At 38.0% G+C, this 18,416-nt stretch overlaps 1 protein-coding gene across 1 annotated transcript; it reads left to right on the top strand.

The window, feature by feature from the left end:
* Positions 1-1,234: 1,234 nt before the first annotated feature.
* LOC124170325 (zinc finger protein OZF-like) lies at positions 1,235-18,196 on the top strand. Its single transcript, XM_046549044.1, has 2 exons — positions 1,235-1,337; positions 16,412-18,196. The coding sequence occupies exon 2, from the start codon at positions 16,499-16,501 to the stop codon at positions 17,618-17,620; it is 1,122 nt and encodes a 373-aa protein (XP_046405000.1). The 5' UTR covers positions 1,235-1,337; positions 16,412-16,498; the 3' UTR covers positions 17,621-18,196.
* Positions 18,197-18,416: the final 220 nt, after the last annotated feature.

Raw genomic sequence — 18,416 nt, forward strand, 5'->3', positions numbered from 1 at the left:
AAGACTCCCTGTGTGGAATATGTCGACAGTTCCAATGAAAAGAGAACCAGCGGAGAGGACTGAACAGAAAAAAGTAATTGATACTGGATTTTGACACTTTCTAGTTACTTTGCTATCGCGTTGCAATAAAAAGTCTCGGAACTGTGATTCGCCGTTTTATCTTCACGACAATATAACAGTACCTCAGGACGATCAATTTGTATTCCTTCCGATTTGATGGGTGGACTGAAATAGCATTTGACGATGAAGCCTTGTGGATAAAAAGTATACGTCTGAGAGCCAAGAAGCATAAAAATTATCATGCCTTGATAGTCTCAGTAGGGATTTGAGTTTTCGAGCCCTCTCAAAATAGCATTGATTGAAAAAACATGACAATGCTCGACGTACCCACGGCCGGGTCACACCGTCTGGTGGCAAAAACTAATGCTCCAAATTTCGATCTAAGAGCTTTGTGTATTCACAGTTGATACGTAATAAATAACGTATTATAAGTATATAAATAAACATAAATACTAAATAACTAGGTATATGAAAACAGTAAATTAGAAAAAGGAATATTATAAATATAATGGAAAATAAAACTTTTCATTATTAATCCGCCGCCCGATACGCTCTATTACTGGTACCTAGCCGCCCCCAGGGCCTGCATCAGAAAAGGTGAGCCGGGGTGAACGTGTTAAGGAATATTAGAAAAAATAATTTAGCTGGATTCAGATATTGCCTCAGGTCAAAATTTGATGTTTTATAGAACCATGTTTTTGACACAAAATTTTCTATATTCTTATGAAACATATGAGTTTAGAGAATTTCCAATATCCCTTAGGATATTTTTAAATAAGTTTTTGGAATCCTCATGACTTCTTTAGCAAACCTGCAAATTTTCATAAGAATCGGATGAAAACTATGGCGGAGACAAATTATTTCCCTCTGAAGGTACGAGTGCCTCTGGAGACCGCATTCATTGAAAAACTGCAGTTTCACCCAAACTTCAAATGGCCTTGAAAAAAAAACAATTAGAGATAGCCAAGAAATATTTGACACTGTTTCATTCCAACATGGAAGGATGAAAATTGCCAAGTTTCATCAAAATCCTAGTCAGTGGGGGTCATGCCTGGATGAACTGACATGGAACGACCCTTTGATAACATATGAAAATGCAACTTCTATGCCTTTTGTCCTCTTGGTTTTTGCAAATTGATAGCATTATGCTAATGTGAGTTTTTTATAATTATTTCCAGTAAATTGAGTCCATATTAAAGTGGCGGTGGGTCAATTACACAAGTAATATTTTCTGACAATCCACTGAATTGGGGAGTGGATGTCCTGTGGAATAAGTGGTAAGCTATGATATCATTTTTTTATATCTTACAACATTTTATCATTCTCAATGCCCAAATGTCGCCACAAGTGTTGTAATACTAAATATATTTAATTGAAATACAAGCAGTGTTTTCACATGCTCGGTAATTTTTCTCACTGAGCATGGATTTTAGTTCACCAACAATATAATATTTGTTCGATGACTTGTTCCTCATTGAATGGATTCTTAAAAAATTCAAATGCTAAATGAGATGCCTGCTGAACTTCATGTGTTATGATCTCATTGTTTTATATTTTGCAACAATTCATCATGTTCAATGCCAAAAAGTTGTGATAACGGTTGTAATCCTAAATGTTTATGGGAAATACAAGCAGTGTTATCGTACGCTCGGTATTTTTACTTAATGAGCTTAGATTTTAGTTGACAAGAACAATGTAATATCTGTTTGATGATGATTGAACTGCGTGTGTTTAGGTTTTTGGATTCATATCTTAAGATGAAGGTGATGGTGTTTTTTTTTTTTTAATTTTCCGTTGCCTCTCTCAATTGTTTCAAAATACACTATTGGACCTCGTTGTGGCTTTTACAAAATTTACCTTCTCCTGAGGATTCATTATTAGTTCTTTCATCTTGAATACGTTTGACAAGTGACCTTGGGGTGTACTAGCCATAGGTATTGAAATTCAAAATATTTAATTGAATTAACATATAATTCAACACACCTGAAAAGCCAAAAATACGTGTATGTATGGGATCTGATAGCAGAGAATCATTGTTTTGTAACGCCCTCTATCCCATATTCTGGAAGTAACATGCATTTCTTGCAATTTGGACTTAGTCGCATTTTTCAGAGTTCCTCGTTACTCGCGTTCTCAATGGTAATGCCACAACACACTTTGGAATCTAAATATATGTCTGTACATGGTATCTGATAAAATAGAATCATTGTTTTGTGACGCCCTATATTCTTTGTTATGGAAATAACAAGCTTTTCTTGCAATTTGGAGATAGTAGCATTTTTCACTAACGCTCGTTACCCGCTTTGTCAATGTTTTATGCAACAAATGCCCCTTCAAAGCCAAAATTACGTGTATTAAGGGATCTGATAGAAAAGAATCATCGTTTAGTAATGCCCTCTATGTGCACTTAAGGATATAACACCCTTTTCTTGCAATATGGAGGTAGTCGCATTTTTTAAAATTCCACGTTCCTCGCTTCGTCTACGGTAAATTCCACGACACACCTAGTAAGGAAAAAATATGGGCATTTAAGGGATCTGATAGCATGGAATCATTGTTGTCTAATGCCCAGTATCCGCTGTTAACGTAATAATATTCTTTTCTTGCAATCTGGAGGGCAAGTCTGTTACTTTGGGTGCGTTGTTTGGGAGAAAGAGTTCTCGCCCAAAATTGTCTCCCGACCCAAGTCTGTAACTGGGTAGAGAAAACTGTTTCTCCCGAACCCGATGGGAGAAAACTTGCTCTTATGAGTAGTATGAAAAATTTCTAAGGCGAATCTGATATTAGAACGTGATTTATAGAAAAATAAATTTTGTGCAATTTTAAAATTTTTTAATTTTATGTCAAACTCAGTGATGCAAATATTTTATAAATTGAATGCATGATAACCTCACTATGTCTTACCAAAGTCGGGACTACTTTTTTGACCGCGTGCAGTGATTCCTCGCATGCAAGGGTCGCAAGGCTAAATTCAAGTGCCGGTAAATTTTGCTTGTCACCATGTAAATTCTTCATTTTGTATCAATTACAACCTCACCAAAGTTTAAAATTAAGAGTAAATTTCAAATGTGAATACAGCTTTTGCTCACTGCTTCCAGATTTATACAAACATCTTTTGTGTCATAATTGTGTTAATGTCACCATGACAACTCCCGTTAATCTTCTGCTGATAATCACAGTGCCAGTGGTTGCAATGTAAAAAGTTTGGAAAGATTGAAAAATATCAGCTAAGAGTTGTAATGATCAGTGCTCCATTGTGATTAAATTGTAAACAGTGCTATTACCATATCGATTAATGTCTGACAGCAATGTAAACATTGTCAGTTGCATGTTCACCTCTGTTGTTCATTGTAGGTAACATTGATATTTCACGATCAAGCTATCATGGTCAAAGCTGTGTTAAGTTTCTTTTTCTTGCATATAAACTAGAGATGTGCAAATAGTATCCGCGAATACTCGGATACCTCGAATGCTAGAAAGTATAAGATATTCGAGATCTCGAATAGTTATGCCAAAGGTACCATCTCGAATGCCTCGAATACTTTGAATTTTGCGTCATGCACTGTCGCTCGCACGTCATTGGTAGTTGACTCGGAAAAATGGAGAGAACTCTATTCTTTTAGTGTATCTAGTGCTGTTTTAGGCAAGTTGATGAACTACATCAAATTCGCGGGTTAGAGAGGTGAAAAGATTTCGACCATGGGGAACCGAAATTGATCGGGTGAAAAAATCCGAAAATCCCAGGTGTCCCCCATCAGGAGAACCTCAGTGCCGTGGGATAGCAACATTGGTGTATTTCCCACGATCTGCTATCCCCCTCCATTCAGTATTCGCCTCAGCCACTCTGACAATTTCCTCTTCTCCGAAATCAAACAAAAGGTCCCAGCTCGTGCAGGGATTGTTTTACGAAGACCTTAGCTTAGAAAAAATATGAAGTTACCGGAAAATAATATAATTGCATTTCACTCTTCCCTCTTTCTCCCCCACAGACTATTTTCCCACATCCATCCTTTGATAAAAATTAGACAAGGTGTTTACCATGTGTCATTTATGGCTAATAACGACAAGCACTTAGTTTGAATCTTCCCTTGGAGATGAAACTACCATAGGGAGAAACTCAGTGCCGTGGGATAGTAACATTGGCGCATTTCCCACGATCCGCTATGCCTGCCTTCAGCACTCGCCTCACTCACTCTGACGATTTCCTCTTCTTCGAAAGCAAACAAAAGGTTCCAGCTCGTGCAGGGATAGTATTATGAAGACCTTAGCTTCGAAAAAAATATCAAGTTACGTGAGAAAAATAAAAATGTGTCTAGCGTCCACCCCCTTTTCTCACCCACTGACCTATTTTTACCTACGTGCTACGAATTTCCCCCTTTCTGGAGGTCAACTGCTGCATGAGTCATCTACTAGCCCGAAAGGTGTCTAACATTGACTTTCGGCAATTATTATTACATCTTTAAGTGATTGAAATATTAGTAATGTGCGCATATTAAAAAGAATAAGACCAAACACAACGTATTTCTGACTTTATTTAAGTATTTTACGTAAGAAAATAAATGATGGAAAGACGAAGAAATATGACGGAGACTCAGCATTTTGGCGAAACTCGATATCCTCGCAGCTGACAATGAGCTTCTCGGAAGTTGATGCGGTATAGATGAGTCACAGACAAAGGGATGTTTTCTCAAGATATTTGGTGTCTCCGTGCTAGCAATTCAAATTCATCTGCTTATCTCGTGAGAATTTCCTAATATGGACTGAAAATAATGGATGCCTTGGATTGTCCGCTAGCACTTGACAGTAGGAGTGGGGGTAAAGTAAGCTACCTGTTGAAAATAAGGAGTTGGATGTAGCCGAGTATCAGATGGGCGTGCCGCTGAAATGGCTTTCGTAAATAAGAAAGTATACATCGGACAGAAATCCATCGTAGCAGTGTAAATGCCGAGATGGCATGCAATTATTTTTTTGCAAGGTGGTGTGTCCCCTTAGAATATTTAAAAGGGATGTTAGTTGAATCAACTATATGCCCAAATTGTTTCCATGAAATTAAAATATTCCATTAATCAGCTAAATTCCTGTTTGAATCCTTAAACCTTTTTGCACCAAGCTCCTTCGCAGGAAGTTGCTTTTGGCTCTACGAAAGGTTTGAGATTTTCTTTTTCGTCCCGTACGGAGTTTTTTTTCGGCTTGGGACTGACCAGGTAGTCGCTTCCTCCCCTTAATGACCTTTCCTAGCGGGGTCCCTCGGCAACTGGGCAAATATAATCCTCGACCCTTTTCCCCGAAGGCAGCCCATCCCGGCGTACTTTTGCAGTGAGTTTATTGTTGCCAGTGCAATTTTAATTTTTTATATTGTTACTGTTGCATTAAATGTCAGTTCATCAAAGTATTCCTTTTATTTTGCAATGCCTGTAGAACTTTAAAACGAAGTTCTACGGTTATTTTTAGGGTTTTCAGCAAAACGGCACTATATCATAGCCAAATGAGCTTTTACGAGAAGAGTGAGGTTATCATCTTCCACGTACATATATCAGTATGAGAGTACTTACACCAATGAGAGTACTTTCAATATGAGAGTAATTACCTGGGTAGAGCACTTCTTATTCCTGCAATGGTATGGAATGCCTCTTACAACATGTGTCTACGTAAAACATTCCCTATTGGTACATTAAATTTACGAATTTTTAGCATATGCATTAATCAGTATTTATAGCGAAATTGGTTTATAATACCTTTGTATTCAAAGGTTGGTAAGAGGTTATTAAAAATAGCCGCTGTAATTTTGGCTCATGACAAAGAACTGAGGGAATCAAATTTTATTGCATTACGAGGGCTTTTTTTCATAGAAGTTAAATCGGATATTCTATCGAATCTCACCGCAAATGTACACTTAGAATGTAGCTAACAGAGTAACGTGTACTTTTAGATGTAAATCTTTACAATATCGCTCCTATAAACTTGCTAATAAGCTATAAAAATAACAATTAAACATCCAACCGTAAATTTGGATCCAATCAGCAGTACATACAGAATGTAATTACTCGCATTGATTTTCAAAAAATGCAACATTTACGTTATTAGTTATTCCACCTTATAAACAAATAATTGACCATGAGCACCTTCCTTGAGTGGGACGCTGAGAGCCGGAATGGGCCGAGATAATCCACATGCGGACAATAGGAAAGGGTCGAACCTCTCACGGTGAGGGACCCTAATGGCAGTTGGGACCCACTTGGCATGCTTGACCGCGAAACCGTGAAAAAACAGCCTTTGGCCTTTTGCTTCGAAAAATTCCAGCCGTGAAAAGCCGGCCTTCCTTCTTTAGCATCAGAAAATTCAGGCCGTGAAATCACGCCCTGCGTAGGTAAGAGGTTAAAGGAAATGTCAATTACCCGTCAAAATCCTGGGTTTCCTTCTGTATAGGCAACCTAGTCGAACATTTCCGCATTCATCGTTTTTTTTCGTCCCCCCTGAAAACGATAGATTGAGGTTCCACCTTTGTATTAATACATCCATCAAGGGAAATAGAAGAAAAACTCGTATGTTTAATACGAGTTTTTCTCAATTTCTCAAGTGTTAATTGCCCCACTTCTCTTAAATGCACCTAATATAAGAGCAATAATATTCTATGGTTTGAAAGAAAACGTGCCATATTAAGAAAATACAACAAAACACTGTCTAGATACGCATTTTCTTCATGGGAGAAAGAGATACGTCAGGCTCTTTAGGGGGACGTAACTGAAGCGCCCGTCTGGGGTGCCGGAAGGTGCTTGAGGGGGCTTACAGACTTGGTTCGGGAGACTAGTATTCTCCCAGGCGACAGATAGTCTCCTTTCTCTGGCGGGATGCGCTCGAGACTTGGGGAGGGCGACAACTCTCGCGTAGGCGCTTCACGAACCTCCTTTCTCCCATTTTTGGGAGAAAACAGAGTTAATGTATTGCCCTCCTGGAGAAAGTAGTATTTTTCATTATACCTCGATACTCGCTTTCTCAATGGCATATGCAACAACACACCTTGAAAGCAATAAATATGTGTATGTAAAGCCGGTATGACACTTCCCAATTTATTGGCCAATCCATTGGATATTGAATTGTGGACCGACTGACACACGCCAATTTCTAGCCCAACATCCGTTTCACAATATTGGACACAATTTCTTGCCTAATCTGGAATTTAGAACAGGTTCTATTTTCTCGCGACCAATCTCCAATTAGAACTCAGTGTTATCGACTCCTAATGGCCAAAACTAGAAGCTCTTTGCAAAACATTCGGTTTGGCTATTAAGGCCGCTTTACACAGTGAATGATCATTCAAAAGTTCTTTCGAAGGATCATTTGAATGACCATCATTCACCATGTATAATGGAAATTTCCTGCATTCGAATGATCATTCGAATGTAATTTCAGGTCTGTTCTTATTTGCTTGAATGATTTCCGAGAATGATATGAGCGCACGGCATCCATCTTGCCATTGGCATCCACTTCAGAATTTTAATATCATATATAAAAAAGTTGGAAGCATAGCAACCCATGAAATAGCTCAAATAATTAATATGTACTTTGAGAGAACACAAATTCACAAACATCAACTGTCTAAAGTGGGTAATTCGGAAATAAATTTCAGATATTCAATGAATAAAAACGTCCTGTTTCTCCTCGATTGCGTCTATATTTTGTTTAATTCACAATTATAAAACTATATTTCATGATTTGAGAGCTTAAGTTTCGGGTGGGAGTCCCAATTAATCACACAATATCTGTTTATTTGGTGAACACATTCCAGCCAACACGAGACGCTACGTTATCTTGGCTCACCTATGAGATCACAATATTGCCTATCTCTAATCATTCAAGGAACTCCCCCAAATGAAATTTCGAGCAATTCGAAAATATCGTTGCAGCCCCTTGAAATAGTTATTAAATATACAATTATTTGCCACCTCCCATTCTGTAGCTCATTGGCAATCAGTCTGCGTCTTGAGAGGCTCTTTTGTCATTTTGTTTTATGTGGCTTTTTCTAGTGGGATATTGGAACACTATAATGGCCAATACAGGCGGTCCCCGACTTTCGTACACAATGCGTTCCCGAAAACTTGTACGAAAGTCGAACCATTGACTTCCATACTAATTAGGGTTTACGTTCCAAAAGAGCGGAATATACGTACTAAAGCCTTTTTTTTCGCGGAATTCATTTCAATTGACTTAATTTTAATAATATGTTAATAAAACTCCTCAAATCGTCTAATTTCTTTCGAAAATACGCTGAAAATGCAGATAAAAGTTTATAAAACAAGAACTCCGTTGGCTATCGAGTGAAACATCCTCTTGGCGTTTAAGTTGACATTCCACTTATTACGTCCACTATAAATAAAAGGACATATCAAGAAGCATAATAAAATGTATTTGTTGAACCCGCACTCTGGAAACCTTTTAATTTTTACACCAAAATTCGATATTTGGCAGGTGACATTCGTGATCGCGTATATTCCGCATGTTATTCAAAAAAGACAAACGGAATTCACGTGATATTTCGTGCAATATCGTTGTTGAAGGTTTACATGAATTAAACAGCACTCAAACGAAAAAACATAATTAGAAAGAAGGTCTTACTAGTTTTATTGAAAGCTATTCGATGATGCTAGTCAACTTCTTTTAAAAAATATCTTCAATGAAGGCTTTCTTCTTCTCTTGATAAAGGAGCCTATAGTAGGCAGTCTCTCTCCCAAATAAATCACCTAGATTAGAGTCAATTACCAACAATTCCTTCATTATATAGGTTCGTATTATTCGCAAATACTGCTGATACTCCCATTTGAAACAATTGAATGTTGGGATGCGCAATAAACACCGTGGGAATTTTTAAAAAATTACAGACCAACGTCCGAAAGTCCAAATTTAGCGTACGAAAGTCGAGTAAAAGGTGTCAATTTTGAATGTACGAAAGTGCGAATTGTACGAAAGTCGAGTGTACGAAAGTCGAGGACCGCCTGTATTGGCGTAAATATTGGTAGGTGTCGTACAATGCATAAGCCCAATATTTTAACCAATATTCCGCGCCGATATATTGGCCAATAAATTGGAAAGTGTCATATGGGCTTAAGGGATCTGTTAGCATAGAATCATTGTTAGGCAATGCCAACTATGCACTGTTAAGGGAATGACTGACTTTTCTTAAAATTTGGAGATAATTTCACTTGTGAGCACCCCTCAATAATCACTTTGTCAATGCTAAATGAAAAAAAATACCTTTGAAAACAAAAAGTACGTGTATTTAAGGGTTTAGATATCCTAAAATCATTGTTTAATTACAACCTCTGTTCACTGTTAAGAAAATAACATGCTTTTCTTGCAAATTGGAGATGGTCGCTATTTTCAGTAATCCTCATTACTTTAGAGCGTTCCACATTAAGTTGATAATACAGGCTTTATGGATAACAGTGTTGCCAAGCTTCCGCTCCACCAGCAGGCATCCTAACAGCGTGTGCAACCACACATAATTTGGTGCCAAAATGGTTTAGTTCAAAAAGGAGTTGAGGATCGCATGAAAGACAGCGTAAAGTAAGGAATTTTTTAGCGTTAATTATATCTTTGCTGCAATATAAAAGGAAAAGTCTTTTGTTATTTTATGTATGTACTTATTCAATGCACAAGCTGAATAATGCCACAATAATGAATTGCCACTCCTGAATGACACAAAATTTCTATTCCTCCCATATTATGCAATATTTTTTGGCTCTGGCTTGTATTACATGAAAGGCAATGTTGTATAAGACATGATCAATCTTTAATTTTTCAAAATTTTCCTGTTCTTGGTTTATTGTAAATTAAAGATCTCTTTTCAAGCTGACATCTTCAAAGCTAATTTCCTTAATGTTCTTTTTCCTCTATCTTGTAGTAGGCAAGTATTCCAATTTCCTTGAGTAATAAGAGGCATTATCTACCACTATTATTGATCCTTCGGGTAATTTTGCAAGAAGTGAGTGCTCAAAACCATCTCTCGTAACACTTGCCACCCACTTCTTCATGCTCATACAGCGAGTTCTTTTTGTACAGAAACACATGCGATGCTCCTTTTATGAACCCATTTTCCGTTCCTGCATGTATAATTGCAAATCGTCCTCCTTGGGAAGTGGGGGCCAAGCCCAGTATTTAGTCCAGCAAGAAAAAGCTTGACGCGAATTTTCTAATTGTTTGTTTCGCAAAATAATGTTCACTATTTGTCCAACATTAATCCAACTTTCGCCTGTGAATACACTCGTCCTGTGTTCGCGACGATATTTTTTAGCTGCCTTAAATAATTAATTGTGCCACCTACGAATAATATCATCCCTTTCAATAAGGATGATTCTTTTCTCCCTGCGTTCGTACACAAAGCCTATGTCCAAAAGAAGACGATATAGTGTTGTCCTTTTGTAATCTGGGAGAATACTATCCATATTTACCGAGTTTAAGATGGATTTTAAAGTCGGTGGAATATTTTTCCCGAAGGATTCATGTACCTTCCTTCTAATTTCTGATCTCACCAAACTGTCGAAAATCACTGCTATCGAATTTTTGTAAGGCTGTCAAATTTCTTTAGTTTTTGAAGGAGTTACCAATGGACCATGGGAGCTTTCCTTTCTCACTCTGTAAACAGCATACTCTGAGCACCCAGTAGCCTTCGAAGTTTCTCGGCAGGTCACAATAATGCTGAGAGATTCCTGAAGTACGAGAAGACTTTGATCACCAACTGTCTTTTGCGGCTTATGAGCTTCTCACCCTTTCTCCTGATCTTTGTATTGGACATATTGATTGGGTGTGTTACAGCAGAGATAAGAGTAAAACACGTTTCACAATTCTTAAATTCAACAGACCACACAAAACTTGTTCACCCCAAAAAAAATGCAACAACAAACTGAACGCCTTCGTGAATTCTTCCCACAGCCCCTTCGGCTAGGGTCGATTCTGGTGCAGGTTTTATGGTACCCTATGAAAGGAACTCAGAAAAAGCCCAAGCCCCCTTTTTTAAAAGGCGTGCACTGGATGGGGTAGTGTTTCGCACCGATTATGAGATATTCTTTTTCTTGGTTTCCGCGATGGGACCTAAACACCCAAGGCAAAAGCGTCTTATTTCCAAGACGTTAAAATTTGCTTGCTTTCGTGTATCAATGTATTGAAATAAAAACACTGCTGTTACGACGTATGAGCATTCTCTGTTCAGGATATCAAACGAATAGATATATATTTCATAGTATGCATTGACAAAAAACTCCTTTTCCGCCCGAGAATTTTCCCTCTGCAGGCAAGTAGCCCGGCCCAGCGGCACTGTTATATTTTTTCTTAAGATCAAAACTTTGTAACTCACATCAAAATTGAAGTAAGTTGATGATTTTTTCACTAAAAATAACTTTGTAGTTTTATTCAAATTTGATACGCAGGAGATGGGGACCTACGATGTATGAAACGTAAGTTAGTAGGCAACTACTTTTTACCTTGCAGAAATCAAATTTTTCTTGTCCTAAAGGGTGTTAAGTCGGCGTAACAACAGTTTATCTCAATATTTGTACAATTGGTGAAGACCTTAAAAGAGAAAATAGTGTGAAGAATTTTGTCCAGAAGATTCAATTCTATACAGACAACGGTCAGCCAGAAATTGCGAGAAGAAAATAAAGTAAAAAAATACACGTTTCTGACGGAAATTGAAGGAAATGTTTTTTACGGCTTTTGTTATAATTTTTATCGAAACACTATTAAAAGCAATGAATGCAGCATCTCCTTCTACTTTAGAATTCAATTTTTAATCAGCGCATAATGCAACATTAATTTTCATGTTGTTATTGACAACTCCGGGCTCCTGGCCTTATGGAGATAAACATGGGAAACGATTCTCCATAAGAGCCCATAATGTCACCTAAATGTGGAACGCTCTAGAGCGTTGTCAATGGTAATACCAAAACTCACCTTAATAGCAAATAATATGTGTAAATAAGGGATCTTATAGCAAGGAACCATTTTTTGTAATGCCTTCTGTGCGCTATTATGGAGATAACATGCTTTTCTTGCAATTTTGGGAAGGCAGCATTTTTTAATACTCCTCATTTCTCCCTTTGTCAATTAAAAATATCACAACACACCCAGTTCTTCAGTATTCCTCGGTACTCACTTTCTCAATGGCATATGCAACAGCACACCTTGAAAGCAAGAAATACGTGTATGTAAGGCATCCGAATGCACAGAGTCATTATTTGGTAGCGCCCTCTTAGCACTATTAAGAAAATAACATGCTTTTCATTAAAATTTGGAGATTTTAGCATTTTTCAGTACTCCTCGTTACTAGATTTATCAATAGTAAATGCCACAACACAATTAGTAAGCAAAAAATACATGTATTTAAGGGATCTGATTGCATAGGATCATAGTTTTGTAATGCCGTCTATGCACTGTTTAGGAAATAACACGCTTTTTCTTGCAATTTGGAGATTGTAGCATTTTTCAGTACTCCTCATTACTCACTAATATAATTGTGGCAGTGTGTAAAATGTGAACAATTTTGTGTTAATCGTCACCTTCATGCCCACCTGATCCTTGGCTTCATCCCACTTCTTCCTTTCACTGGGTATCTCATTAGCAATTTGAATGATGGGTTTTTCTTCCTCATAGGAAAAATCCTCTGGAATCGCTTTGCCTGGTTTCAGTATTTAGTAGGGCCCTCTTCGGTTTCAAGGTGTTGGGGTGTTTTTTCCTCTCCGATTCATTCCCCACTTTTTCTCTCCCAGAGGTGTCGTTGGGCTCCTATCACGCAGTGCCGGCCCCAGTGTGTTGTATCCTCGAAAGGCTCCCCTGAGCCCTCACACATTGGGTATCTCTCTACCCCCTCTCCTGCTGTCATGTGTTAGCTGAACTATGTAGTGGATAGGCTGAAATATGTCAGAGTGAAAAAGGGGGAGGCGCGAGAAAGATTTCTTTTTTTCTTGTGTAACTTGATACTTTCTTTTAAAGCGAAGGTCTTAGTAATACGATCCCTGCGTGAGCTGGGACATTTTGTTTGATTTCCAAGAAGAGGAAATTGTCAAAGGGGGGTAGGCGAGTGCTGAATGAAGGGGGATAGCTGATTTTGGGAAATATGCTAATGTTACTATCCCATGGCTGTCAGCTACTCCCAATAGTAGTTTAATCTCTTGGGGTAGATTCAAACTATGTGCCTGTTGTTATTAGCCACAAGTAACACATAGTTAACCCCCCTCCCATTTTTGTGTCAAATGGAGGATGCAGAAAGTAATACAATGGGACTTTGATCTTCAAACGATAATTCAGGGGATGATATTTGTGGGGAAAAATTACATTGTCATAATGGCCTTTATATTGTACCAGCAAAAGTGAAAGATGAATGTGGGAAAACGATCAGTGGGGGTAGGATGGATCGGGTTTCCACTGTATTAGTTATTATTGTTTTTATTTATTGCTATCAATATTGCATATATTGCTATTATGGTGAATGGAATACTCACCTGCACTTTATTCCCATATGCATAGTTAAGCAGCTGAAATTCAGGTTTCAAAATCCAGTGTGCCAGCCCGAATTCAATTCTTTTCCAGAAAAACGTATTGTAACTGCAGATGGATGGGAGCTTTTGATGAGGGCTGAATTCAAGTAGCGTCTTGCATGAATTTTTCCAATGAATTTGCCTTGAATTTTGAAATCACATACTAAACAGTTGAGGGTGAGAGTTGGTTTGGCTCTTTGAGGTTGGATATCACTCCATACGAAGCCATGTGTTTTAAGAATCTCACAAATTTAGGGCAGGGGGGACTACGTCCTTTCCATGGGCAACCCTGATCAGTGAGGATTTAATTTTAGGAGACTACCTTGGAGACTTCATCTGGGAACTTGGTCCAATACTATGTAGCCTCTCATTTTAAACCAAGAATCCTACCCTCTAATCCACTATGGTCATAATTTGATATGCACTCCATAAAAAATTGAAATTCCATCTTACAAGCATTGCACCACTTAAATTATTAAGGAATTAATATGTATATAGTGAACTGCTCCAGTTGATAGCCACTAGCATTACTATGCACCATAGAGACTTACTCAATCGAGAGGTAGGTGTTAATGGCAATGTTTTAACCAATTTCATTGTCAAAGCTTTTACCTATACTGATGCAGTGAATTATTGAAAGCTTGTGACAGTGTGATTGCAATGTTTACGCACTTGGTAAAATGTACAATTTAAGAAGTTAAGTCACATCTGCAGAAGAGGAGCAGGTTCTCTTTATTGCAAACAGTTTCATTACAGAGTTTTTGTTGTTATGAGGTGAATTCATGGTCCTGAGAAAAGGGGAACGTAAACATGTGGTAATTGATGTAACGAATTTTTTCATTTTCCAAAAATTAAGAATGTCAGCTTTTGTCCTAGTGGTCAGTGAAAGGCCTTTATTATGAAGTTTGATGCAACACTCCATGGCATTCATGAGGTTATGTACAATTTATAAGAAAAGCTCTTTCTCATTCTAAGAACATGTATAAATTTTTGGCTCTTTCCTCAGTAGTAGATGTTCTTTGGTTAACCCGCTACTTGTTGTTGTGGGACAAATGTCTGCCAAGTCTTGGTTTTCTGCTAAGCCCTGTTGTTGACAGTGTCCGGAAAGGTTTGAGCCTTATGATGACATTAAGGCAGCAGCCAGTAGATCAGAGAGGAAGATGCAGGAACACATTGGAAAAAACGAAGCTTGAATGAAATTTAAATGTAAGGTATGACCTCCTGTATGGAGAGGTCGTTTAACATCACTAGCATATTATTGGGCAGGGCAAACCTCCTTCATTTTACATTATTACAGGGATACTTAGATCAATGTTAAGTAAACGAGGTAACAGTGCTACCTGAAAGGCACCTAAAATGCTTTAAACGTCTGCTACTGCTGTGATAACGACATGTATGCTATATACATTAATAAGATTAAACTTTATCTCTTTAAACAATTACCTTAAACAATCATGGGTCTATAGATTAAAGTGCAAAGACTGTAATAAAGTGTACATTTGTGAGACGGACAGAAGCTGCGAAAATAGTGTGAAGGAGCACAGGAAATGCTGGGGGAAAGGTGATAGCACCTCTCTCGTGGCAAAACATCTCCTCGAAAATAAAAAAATTCTTGTGATTTTGACCCGGAGATTGAAGACTGGACACCTTGGAAAAACTGGAAATTGTACAAGAAGGACCCATTTATCTTACGAACAAACAAATATCTTTTGGACATTCAGTGTCCAAAACATATTCATGACAGTGACGAATAGAGTTGCAAACAGTGTTTTTACAAAGTTTTTGTTGTTTTTAGGTGAATTCATGGTCCTGACAAAAGGGGTACGTTAACATGTGATAAATGATATTATGAACTTTTCATTTTTCAAAAATTTAGAACCTCAGTTTTTGCTCTGGTGGTCAGTGAAAGACCTTTATCATTAATTTTGATGGAAAACTCAATGGCATTCATGTGGTTTTTACAATTTATAAGAAAAGCTCTATCTCATTCTATGTACATCTTTTTTGTTTCTTTTCTTCTGTAGAAATATTCTTCGGTTAACCCACTACTTCTTGTTTTCGGACAAATATCTGCAAACTTTTGGTTTTCTGCTCAGCACTGTTGATAATAGTGTCTGGAAAGATTTAGCCTTATGATGACATTAAGGGAACAGCCGGTAGACCAGTGGGGAAAATGCAGGAAAACATTTGAAAAATTTAAGCTTGTATGAAATGTGAATCGAAGATATTACCTCCTCTTTGGAGAGTGTGTATAATATCACTAGCATTTTATTGGGCAGGGCAAACCTCATTCAGTTTACATGTTAGAGGGATACTTAGATGAAAGTTAAGTAGACGAGGTAACAGTGCTACCTGAAAGGTGCCTAAAATGCTTTAAACGTATGCTACTGCTGTGATAACTACATGTATGCTATATACATTTCTAAAAATTATTACAATCCTCCGTTCTAACAAAAAAGTGCGTTTTACTAATGGTTTCCATATGCATTCTGGATTGGTCAGCCTAAAGTTATTTAAAAATTAGAAGCTGGTATTAAATTCTCGACCTTAGTTGGTCCTAAAAATCCAGTCTGCAATACAAATTCTGCTTAATGGGGTGATTTTCACTAACTTATATGTATTTATAAAAGTATTTTAGTTTTCATCTGCACTCTTTGATATAGGATTACATATTACTCCAGCATTTAACTCACCAGTATGAGAATTTTCTTGTCTATTACACTCAGTTGATGGACCACCAGAAACTATTCCCTTTCCTAAAATTAATAAATTTAGGCATGTAAGAAAGTGCTAGTATTGACCAGTATGTAATAATTATTTTCTAGGCCTTCCAAAACACAGCTGTATGCAAATGCGTACATGATCCATTCCACGTGTGGGGAAGGAAAGAAAAGCAAGGATTGATCAAAGTGATGGCTCTGTTTCCTATGGCATCTGGATATGGCACTGACTCTGGGGCTGTAACATTCCATCAAGAGGAGGAAAGGATGTTGTCTCAAGGAAACTCTGAGACATTTTGTGTGCTCAATGGTGATACGCCACTGTCTTACTTCATACTAACAAATGTAGAAGGTAATGCGGAATCTAATTGCACATATGAAATTGGTGGAAATGTACCCATGAACGAGAATGACGGGGATGCAGGAGGAGAGTGGTTTGGGCAAGGAGGCGATGGAAATATCCAAGCAGGCGATGGAAATATCCAAGCAGGCGATGGAAATATCCAAGCAGGCTCTTCAGAACTATTGGATGAGAATCCTGTGAGCCACGAAAGGAGTACGAGTACCATAGGAGTGCAATGCTACGACTGCACCAAGTGCGCAAAGCTTTTCTCTCAGAATGATCACCTTAAGAGTCACATGCTTACACATTGTGGACAGGAACCATACGAATGCAGTGGCGATGGAAATGTCCAAGCAGGCTCTCCAGAACCAGTGGATGAGAATCCTGTGAGCCACGAATGGAGTACACGTACCATAGGAGTGCAATGCTACGGCTGCACCGAGTGCGCAAAGCTTTTCTCTTGGAAAACTAATCTTCAAAGTCACTTGCTTACGCATACAGAAGAGAAACCTTACGTATGCACTTACTGCCCAAGGTCTTTCTATCGTAATTCCAATCTCCAAAGTCACATGTATACGCATGCAGGAGAGAAACCTTACCAATGTGGCATTTGCCCAAAGGCTTTCACGCAGAAAGACCGCCTTCAAACACACATGTTTACACACACGGGCGATAGGCCCTACCAATGCAGTGAGTGCGACAAGACTTTCACCAGTAATTCCCTCCTTCAAAGGCACATGAACACACACAGTGGACAGAGACCTTACGAATGCTCTGTCTGCTCCAAATCCTTTACTCGGAATACCGACCTTCGATGTCACATGCGGACACATACTGGACAGAAACCATACGAATGCACTGTCTGCAAAAAGGTTTTCTCCCGGAGTTCTAACCTTAAGAGTCACATGTACACACACTGGAGAAAGACGATATATCAGCAGCGTGTGCACAAAGGCTTACACAAAGAATGACCGCCTTCAAACACACATGGATGCACATGCAGCATGGAGACGCTACGAATACAGTGTGTGATCGAAATTTTTTCACTCTGATATCTAACCTTAAATGCAACAAGTATGCTTGAGAATCAGAAAATTTTTATTCCAAGAATTAGTCTCGAAGAATGTAAGGAAAATATTTTGTGTGTTAAAGACTTTGTTCATTATTTTTGTATGCTCATGAATCAGGAAATTTTTATTCCAAGATTTAGTCTCGTGTAATGTAAGGAAAATGTTTTGTTTGTTTAAGACTTTGTTCATTATTTTTGTATGCTCATGAATCAGAAAATTTTTATTCCTAGTATTAGTCTCGTATAATGTAAGGAAAATATTTTGTGTGTTAAAGACTGTTCATTATTTTTGTATGCTCATGAATCAGAAAATTTTTATTCCAAGTATTAGTCGTGTATATCCTTCCCTTACCCTTAATGGTGGGTAGGGCGTGGGTTGTGCAAGGGTAACTACCCACCATGAAGGATGCTACCCTTCCTGTACCCACCATGGTGGAGTTTATTTTTGTCAGGGTAGAGACCATTAATGCAGCCACGATTACGTACATGGAATGGCATTTTCAGCAATAAATATTTCACGCTTACTTTTTTCTTTTACACCTTTAATATGTTGTAATTTTCACTTAAACCTATACATATGGCCATTTTGAGTTTGAATAATCAAAATTTGCCATGAGGAACTACTCACCAAATAAAATGAGGCAAACTTTGCATTTTTGAGACATCATGGTCACTTTGAGCGCTAGCTTTTGGAAGAG

The sequence above is a fragment of the Ischnura elegans genome, chromosome 13 (genome assembly GCF_921293095.1).
Source record: "Ischnura elegans chromosome 13, ioIscEleg1.1, whole genome shotgun sequence".
Lineage (NCBI taxonomy): Eukaryota > Metazoa > Arthropoda > Insecta > Odonata > Coenagrionidae > Ischnura > Ischnura elegans.